This window comes from Stylophora pistillata, chromosome 2 (genome assembly GCF_964205215.1).
Source record: "Stylophora pistillata chromosome 2, jaStyPist1.2, whole genome shotgun sequence".
Lineage (NCBI taxonomy): Eukaryota > Metazoa > Cnidaria > Anthozoa > Scleractinia > Pocilloporidae > Stylophora > Stylophora pistillata.
The window spans coordinates 10643880-10653223 of NC_142520.1; the positions used below are offsets into that span (position 1 = coordinate 10643880).

Genomic DNA, 9344 nt, shown 5'->3' on the forward strand with positions numbered 1-9344 from the left:
GCAAATTTCTTTGCACTCAAGTTTCGGGCCCTTGCTTTTCTTGAACTCCAGACTTTTATTACTTTAGGAGTTGCCATAGTCTACATTTTCATCCGACCCACACAAAAGAATGTCAAAGTTAACATACCATGGTTTGCAACTGTTAAGGTGTAGAACCAGCCTCCAAACAAAAAAAGAAGAAATATGAAAGAGAGCATCAGGCGGGCCATCTTCATGTAATATGTCCAAAAAGGAAGTTTCTAATCCACTATCACGGCAGTTTACTTTTTAAAAATATTTTTAGTAAAGTTAGACAAAAGCAGGAACCGTCAATTTCCCATCTCTAGCGCTTTTAGGTTCTTGTAGAGCCAAAACTGCGAAGTTTTACAGTTATCGTCATTCATTATTAATCAAAACTGGGCGGACAATAGGTTTCTTAACTGTTCCTCTTCACTATTTTATTCAAACATCACTTGTGCATAAAAAATGCTAATCACCAGGCCTCTTGTTTTGTGGAATTTTAAAAGAAAATTTATCTGAAGCATTAATCAAAACGAATCGAACGAACGATGAAAAAGAAAACAAAAATAAAAGAGGAGAAGATAAATCTAGAGATACTAATTGTTATGATGATTTTTAGTAGTATCACTCATTGACTTCCCTTGGGGTAAGTAAATTCCTAACCCTGCGAGCCAATTTTGACAGATCTAAGCCTTTTGTATTCTTGACTATGTTGGAATCAAAACAATTCCACAGTTTCATTAACTCCTTGAATAAAAAGAAATCAAATAACCACTGGGTTTGGTGTTTTCCATTCAATTGGGTAAGTGAGAGTGAAGACTGTCAGTCAAAATGATTATACAGTCAATAAAGAAGTCCCGACACGTCACACAACGTGAAATGATTTGCCAAAAGTTTTCTTCTTGGAACTTTTCCCATATATATTTTTAACACCAAAAAAAAAAAAAAATTAAAAGGAATGAAAAATGCTATAAATTTGAACGTGCGAAAGTAAGTCTGTTTATATGACAGGTGTGAATAAACATTTTAATCAACAAATAGACGAGCCTCCTTTGTGCTCTGTTCTGTTCCAAGGCACAGCGGAAGCGGATTGAGCACGAAAGAAGTGTAGGGGGAAACACGAGATGTAGTCTAGCTTTTTTATCCACTTCGTGAGTGCTCTAGCCGCTTTCCAAGTCCCTAACAATAGAGCAGAGTACAGTCATGGCTCTTCTATTTGTTTTATAATGAAGAATCCGTTAACCTCCCCACGCATTGCTTTCAATATTCAAATCAAGCTTTATTTCCAGTGCGAACAACAGTGTCGTCAACATGTTGTATACTCTCATAAAGCAGGCTAAAATAAGCCAATCAGAATCCCTACTAGAATGGTTCAAGTAATCTGATTGGTTGAACGAGACTAAAGCTGTCAAAAATGTCGAGCCATCAAAGTTCATTCACCATCAAAGTTCGTTCACGATTTGCAATAGTTCACAAAAAAAAGGAAATAGTTCGGCAGGCCGAATTTAACACTATTGCATGAAGCTCTAACTTGTCTTACGCAAATTCTGAATGTGAAATGTTCCGTGAAACTCGCTTACATTATTGTTATTATTGTAAGAAATAGACAACTTATTTGAGAGACATGTTTCGGCATGCTTATGCCATCTTCAATCAATGAGTAACTGAACGTGAGTAATTATATAGCATACAAGTAGATGAATAAAATATTTACAGTATGATGTAATACAAAAGCGGGTACTAGTTACAACGTGATAGCAAACCTCAAAGGTGTGAACTAAAACGCTAGAAAAGTGTTATAATGCTGTAATTGTTTGTTAAGTTCAGGTTTGGTCTCATTTATATAAAAAAAGCTTCTTTGAGTTTTAAATCAATTGAGTTGTTAGCAGAATCCACAATACTAAAGCACGAAAGGGAGTATTTGTTCTTACAAGAAGGAGATCTGTTGAAATGCTTAAAAATGTCGGGAACCGTGAACAATGCATTATTTCGTTTAGTTGTTATTGTTCTTTGTTGTGTATGACCGGAGATGACTTCACTCAATTTCCCAAAATGTACTTTGTACTCTTAGGTATCACGTAGCTGCTTAGTTAAATAGAGCGATCCTGCCTGCGCTCGTGTCGGTTGATGCTGTAGTTAAGCCTGGAGTTTAAACGAAGTGATTCTTAGAATAAAGGAGCTGAATAATTAGGAAAGGTGTTGGTGCGTTTTCGACAAACTGGCGACCACGAGGGGGCGGCTGAACGAGTATGGAAAAGGAAGAGGCAGAGTTAAACGCGAAAATTAAAACGTTAAGGTTTAGAGTCAAGAAGACAGACGAAATCCTCCAAAAGGATGATCGAGTGGCGTTGGAGAGACACAGAACTTCTCTTCAGAGTGTGGTGACTGCAGTTACGACGCTGAAAGAGTCTATAGAGGAGAAGAAGTTTGCTGAAGGTGAAGACGAACAAGCCGTTCACGAATGGGCGGAAGAATTTGAAGAATCGGTTGACGAGGCGGATAAATGCATGCGACAATTGGCAAGCAAAATAGAGCTGATCCATCGGAAATCTAAACATGAAGCCGCCATCTTTGAGCACAGGCAAGCCCTTCGTACATTTCATCAACCGCAATTGAGTTAATAAAGGTACGCCCTAAGTCTACGGGGTTACGACAAGTCGCCATGTTGACAGGAATCACAACAAGAGCCATGCAAGTATTTGATGTGGTCTTAAGTTCCGTCGCCGGTGATTTTAAGCTCGACGTGGACATTACGAAAGAAAACAAGAGAGAGTTATTGGTCCTGGAGAATCCTAGCTACAAGCCTTTAATTGAAGCAAATCCACACCTCAAGGCAGTACGAATGGATGATGAAGACACGAAGCAAATGTTGCCCGTTCACATCATGTTGGGAGCCAATGACTTTGCCAAAATACGCACTGGGGAGCGGCTGCGAGTAGGATGCCGGGGAGATCCTGTTGCTGAGTCCACCAGATCTGGATGGACAGTTATGTCGCCTGGGGCTGATAGTGGCTTATCGCCTGCGCTGTCGGTTGTAAACTCTAATGCTGACTATGAGAAGCTGTGCGCTCTTGACGTATTAGGACTGGCGAACTCTGCAACCGGAGATCAGAGTGCTGTTTATGATGAGTTCATGGAACAGTTAGTTCGTTCTCCGGAAGGATGGTACGAAACTGGGCTACCTTGGAAGGAAAACTGCCCTCCTTTACCAAACAACCGGGAAGGAAGTTTGCGCAGATTAAACACTCTTGCACGAAAGCTGAGGAAGACTGACCTGCTAGATGAGTATGACGCTGTGATCAGAGAACAGCTGGAAGAAGGCATAGTGGAGCGAGCACCAGTTGAAGTTACTGGAAGAGTGTTCTTTCTATCTCATCGTGCAGTTGTGAGAAGAAATGCTGAGACAACGAAACTGCGAGTGGTGCACGACGCGTCTGCGCGTGCACAAGAGAAAGCCCCGTCGTTGAACGATTGCGTCCATGCTGGACCTCAATTACAAAACAAGCTGTGGAGTTTCGTTGTTCGAAACTGATTCCATCCTAAGGTAGTGGCTGGCGACGTTCGTCGTCGTGCATTCCTGCAAGTGCGAATCCGAGAAACCGAGAGATACCCTACGATTTCACTGAATCGCGGACAGGAAAGCCAAGCAAGTTGAAACGCTGCGTTTCACTAGAGTGGTGTTTGGTCTCGCCCCTTCGCCATTCCTTCTCAATGGAGTGATCCAGCAACATCTAGCGAATCTGTTGTCCACATACCATGATGCTGTGAAAGAGATCCTTAAGAGCCTCTACGTGGACGACCTGTTCTGTGGAGGGCCTACTATCGAAAAGGCGAAACAGCTAAAACGAGAAGCTACCGAGATCTTCGCTGATGCCAAGTTTAAACTGCACAAGTGGCATTCGAACATAAAAGAGCTTGAGACAGCCTGTGAAGACTACGAGCCATCATTCACCAAGGAGCAGTTAGAGAACATACCGGCAAAGGGAGAATGTAAACTCCTAGGCGTTGGTTGGGACAAGGTCGAATATACTATGTATGTGTGTTTCCGGCCACACCAGCCGAGCAAACGAGGTGTGCTATCCTGACCAACCTGGCTAAAGTGTACGACCCACTTGGAGTGGTGTCACCTGTCATGCTTGAGGGGAAAGTTCTGTATAGAGTCCTATATCGACAAGAACGCTTGGGACGCCCCCTTGTCAGAGGAGACCATGAAGAAATGGAAAAAGGGGGAGAGAAGTCTACTTGAGGCAGTGTCGGTGAGACGCAGTATTCCTCTCTACCAAAAAAAAATTGACGAGATTTAGCTCCATGCATTTGGTGATGCCAGCAGTCGTGGGGTGTGTCCAGCAGTTTCCACCGTGGTCAAGCAAGCCTCAGGTACATCACAAGGGATAGTAACTGCAAAGTCCCGTCTAGCGAAACAAGGTCTTACGATTCCTAAGTTGGAGCTCTTGTCAGGTCACATGACCGTAAGTCTAATCACCAATGTACGCCAAGCGCTAGAGTGACTAACTCTTGCGACTAAAGACCGTTGCTGGTTGGACAGTTCTGTTGCCCTACTTTGGATTGCCGATAAAGGGGAGTACCGTCAGTTTGTGCAGAATCGTGTTAGTAGAATCCAGTCTCATCCAAACGTGCTGTGGCGTCATGTTCCGTCAACTGAAAACCCCGCCGATCTAGGAAGCGGTGGTGGTAGTGTGGTAGGCGCAGACCTGTGGTGGGATGGACCTACTTGGCTCTCAGAACCTGCTAAGTGGCCAGACGACATCATGCCAGAACCAAGCCGTGAAAGTATGGCAGAACGAAAGCTCCAGAAAGAAGTGTTCGCGGTTGGATTCGAGACCCGTGATACCTTGGATTTGGTCCTATGGAAGTTCGAACTGCGTAAGGCCATGAGGATTGGTGCTTGGGTCATGCGATTCCTGCATAATTCACGTAGCTTCTCCAGCAAGACGAAGGGACCACTGACTACAGCTGAGGTTGAGACATGTCAGATGTTTCTAGTCAAGAGAGCACAGCTACAGGGGATGATACACGCCAAATTTGACCAAGACCAAGAACAACTGAGCCTGCAGCTTAGTGAAGGTATGTTGGAATGTCGAGGACGGATCCAGGGTGAGTACTCAATACCCCTGCCTGACTCAGCTCTACTAGTAGCGAAGATAGTGCAACGGGCTCACGTCACTACACTCCATGGGGGAGTTGGTCTAACCATGGCGAGGGTGAGAGAGAAGTTTTGGATACCACGTCTTCAGAAATTGACGAAAATAATCGTGAAAAAATGCAATGGGAGCAAACGCTTTCAAGCCGTGGCCTTTGCAAAATCCACCACCAGCACCCTTGCCAATAGAAAGAACGGAAGGTAACACGCCTTTCAACGTGATAGGCGTGGACTTTTCCTGGCGTGTGAAATACCGTGACAAGCGCAAGGAAGGGAAAAAGGCCTATGTGGTGTTGTACTCCTGCAGTCTAACGCGAGGAGTGTTTCTGGATGTGCTGCCGAGTTTGGAGACTACAGAGTTCATCAAGAGCCTGAAACGGTTAATTGCCAGAAGAGCACGACCATCGAAGAGCTATTCGGACAACAGCCAGACGTTTGTCGCTGCAGCCAAGTGGTTAAAGAAAGTACAGAAAGATGAAAGATTCCACTCGTATCTAAGTGATCAGTCCATCATTTAGCAGTTCAACCTCAGCCGAGCACCCTGGTGGGGCGGACAATTCGAGCGACTGATTGGGTTAATGAGTCAGCGTTCCATAAGACAGTTGATCAAGGACAGCTCAGCTGGGAGGAGTTAGGCAAAGTAGTCCTGGACGTCGAAGTGACCCTTAATAATCTTCCGCTTTGCTACCAAGAGGAAGATGTCCTACCTCTTACATTGACACTACACAAGTTACTCTTCCTCAATGCCAATATCCTGCCTGAATTACAGCCACACTAGCTGGATGACAAAGATTTACTTAAGCGTACCGAGTTCTTGTTGAGAACTAAAGATGCAATGTGGCTTTGGTGGACGGCCGAATACTTGCGGTCGTCACGTGAGCGCCATCGTCTTAAACACGGTCACAAGAAGTGTACCCTTGCTATTGGAGATGTAGTCGTCATCCAGTACGCTCGGTTAATAAGATATATATATATATATAGCTCTTTGGCATACAAAGCCTTGCTTTCATGTCCAAATTGAGCACTCTAACTAGGATGAGTCATTGCTCTGCAATTGCGCATGCTCGCTAGTGTACTCTAGTTTGAGCACTCTGGCATGGCTTAGACGATACCACAAAGGTTGGATCGTTTGGTTCTCCTCCATCCTAGCATTAGCACTGCACTGATGAGGCCCAGAAGGCCGAAACAGTACTGTCTGCAGTTATATATATATATATATATATATATATATATATATATATAACTTCCATCGTTCATTGCGAGTTAACACTGTTCGCCACTCTTCTTTCTCTGGTCAGAATCGAAATGTTGGAGTGTACTTCCTGTGACGTTACTTCTGCTGTAAAAGGGATTTATTATTTCATTTGTATTTTTTTTCTTTTCTTGTTTAATGATATATCAATATGTGGTTAATGATTGCAGATCGATTAGATACTTGATTAATTCCGATTAGTACTTCGGACTCGTAGTGGGCTAGGCCGTTTAGCTAGGTCTATGCATACTACTAGTATACGAATGATGAAAGGACTGACTGCTTCTGGATAATGATGGTATAAATGAAATAGCAAAGTTTAAGCGCGGTGATATATTTTCATAAGTATAATAAAGGTGTTTTTTGTCTTGTCACTAGCGCTGGACAACGAAAACATTCAATTCTGAGTCCCTAGGAAGATCTTTTGGATTCCGCGTTCCAATGCTCCCTCACTGAGCCATAGGGGCAATGGTGGGCTAGTCATTCCAAGTGATAAGAGCCCTGCATACTGTTACGAGCAGCAATGTCATAGCCTCATGTTTGTAAGTAGAATAAGAAAGATGGCTAATTTTTAGCTCAATAAAGAAGTGAGAAAGATGTCGCTGTGTATGAAGCCGTTTTGTACAATTTTTCTTTGCTCCACTCGAGGGAATAGACGAAATACATCTTTCTTTATGTCTTCACGGAGCTCAAAACTCATCATCTTTCTTATTCCATAATCATTTATTGACAAGCTTTACTTTTCCCAGACAAATGATGTTTAATGGAAAGGGCTGGACCTTAAAGTTTTAAGTCCATCTCCTACCATGGGCAAGGGCAAGGCAAGGGCGATAACTCGCGAGAATACTTTTTCAAGACAGAGCTAATATAAATGATGATAGTGATTTGAAAAGAACTAAGTTAAACATAGTGAAAGCTAACCATACCCTGACTATTCCATGACGCAATTAGGATGCAATTTAAATGCAATCCTGCTGAACTGACTGAAAGAGGAATCACGGTGAGAACATAGAATGCAATCTGCCGTCAACACAAAGCTATGTGCATAATACGTAATATGTGATATATGATAAACCTAATTATATAGTCTTGTGAATGGCTTACCGCCCCATTTGTTGTTCTCTTTATCCTTGAAATGGTATGAACGGAATCTCTGTGGCAAGTATGGTCGAATCACTGTCCCTGGCTCGTATCCACTCCTCCTCTGTTATTCCGTATATGTTTCTATTCTGCAGAGGACGAACCTAATTCTTGAGATCCAGCGGACTCTTGACATAAGCTTGCCTATTAGCTCCAACTCCATAAGCCGAAATTGTACTTTAGTCATAGCCCAGAATGCTTAGCATTTTTGCACCAAGACCTTTTAAGAACAAAATGCAGATCAAATAAGGGTTTGGTTCGAGGTGTTTGAGGGTAAATATTGAGGGAAATAAGTTGGGAGGAAGAATGAGAAGTTTTGGATATTTTTGTAGCTTTTCGATTTATCATTTTTGTCCACCCATGTTAAAACTGATTTCTATGAATTCCCAACAATTACGAAAATTGGAATATTCGCACCTAAAACATTGTTATTTTAATGGCTATTTATTTCTATTTGTTCTTTTCAGTGAATGGTTTCTTTGGGGCAAACTTTGGCATAAGACCTGTCCTCCTCCTCCCCCCTTCCACACCATTCTAAACTCCAAAGTGGAACATTTTTTTGGTTTTAGCTTTTGTTTTTACCATAATTACAGGTAATGTCGCAATCTGATTTACAAAATGATTCACTTAAAGTGCACCTATACCCAAAAAATTTTTTTCGCTTAACGAAATAAGCTTATTTTTTGGAGTATTTCTCTGCAAAAATTTCTTAATTTGCTCAAATCTTTAATTTTCTGTGCCCAGTCAAAATACGGAAAATCGGCCGCCATCTTGCCCCACGACCGAGTTTAAAGAGGAATGGCTCTAGCGGGTAATGTGACGTCAAATCGAGAACACGAAAATCTGCATTTCACACATTTTCACTTGTTTGTGAAGGTTGTCGTCGATATTGTCCGAAATATGCCGACTAGGTGTGTTGTATGAGGAATGTACGAAGCGCGATACCCTCTTGCAAATTTCGCGCGTTGACCCATACCATTCCCATACCAGATCCTATGGGGAATGTATGGAACTTTACGAAATACGTAGAAATCCCATAGTGAAAGACAATAGAATGCACTTGGCGGGCACTAGTCACTATTTATGGGTTTGATATGGGAGCTAACATCCCATATAAAAACCATGCAATGCTCATAGATTAGCCATATGTTGTCCCATACCATTTCCATATTTGGACCATATATGTTCCATATCAACAGCTTTGGTAAGGGTGCATTTCTTTGATCTCACATAGCAACTGGGGTTCCTTTAATTTCCAATGAGTGGCCCATTTAATTAATTCAACTCTGTCCTTAGAGACCAATGTGAGAATGTTCTGTCCATGAACATGAAAGGGAATGTTCACTGACTTTTCTTTTTGATTTTCAGATCTGACTGGAATTCCAAGAAGCTTTAAAACTGAATGCCAGAAATGACTTTGGTATCTCTGATCAGCTCCCATTCCAAACAACTTAGTAAAAGTTAACCACTCAGCTCCATGATCTTTCATTACTTTAAGTGCTTCTTGTAACATCGGCCTCTGCACTTGTTTGTTAAAATGGTCAATAGCTGCTGGGTCTCTCAATGACATCTTTACCTGTTGTGATGTTACAGGAAAATGTTCTGATGGAGACTTCAACATTTCACTAATTAAAGTTTCATGGTGCTTCAAAACAGTTGCTGGCCATAACTGGGCAAGGTAACCACTGGAAAAACCAAGTTCTGTATCACTAGCTTGGGATGTGTTCAGAGATGGAATGATGAACTTGTCAAGGAATTCAAACAAAAACTTGATTTCAACTTGAATCATAG

The 9344-nt window shown here is 42.1% G+C and overlaps 1 protein-coding gene across 1 annotated transcript; it reads left to right on the forward strand.

The window, feature by feature from the left end:
• Window positions 1-2662: 2662 nt before the first annotated feature.
• Window positions 2663-5679, forward strand: LOC148737082 (uncharacterized). Its single transcript, XM_088749253.1, has 4 exons — window positions 2663-3507; window positions 3638-4033; window positions 4547-5085; window positions 5336-5679. Exons 1-4 carry the CDS (start codon window positions 2663-2665, stop codon window positions 5677-5679), a joined length of 2124 nt encoding a protein of 707 aa, XP_088605379.1.
• Window positions 5680-9344: the final 3665 nt, after the last annotated feature.

Bases quoted from the DNA above. Each gene is read 5' to 3' on its own strand.
- LOC148737082 (XM_088749253.1), top strand. From the start codon at position 2,663: ATGTTGACAGGAATCACAACAAGAGCCATGCAAGTATTTGATGTGGTC. The intron at 3,508-3,637 runs GTGGAGTTTCGT...AATCGCGGACAG, and splicing joins CCTCAATTACAAAACAAGCT to GAAAGCCAAGCAAGTTGAAA. The intron at 5,086-5,335 runs GTATGTTGGAAT...ATCCACCACCAG, and splicing joins GAGCCTGCAGCTTAGTGAAG to CACCCTTGCCAATAGAAAGA.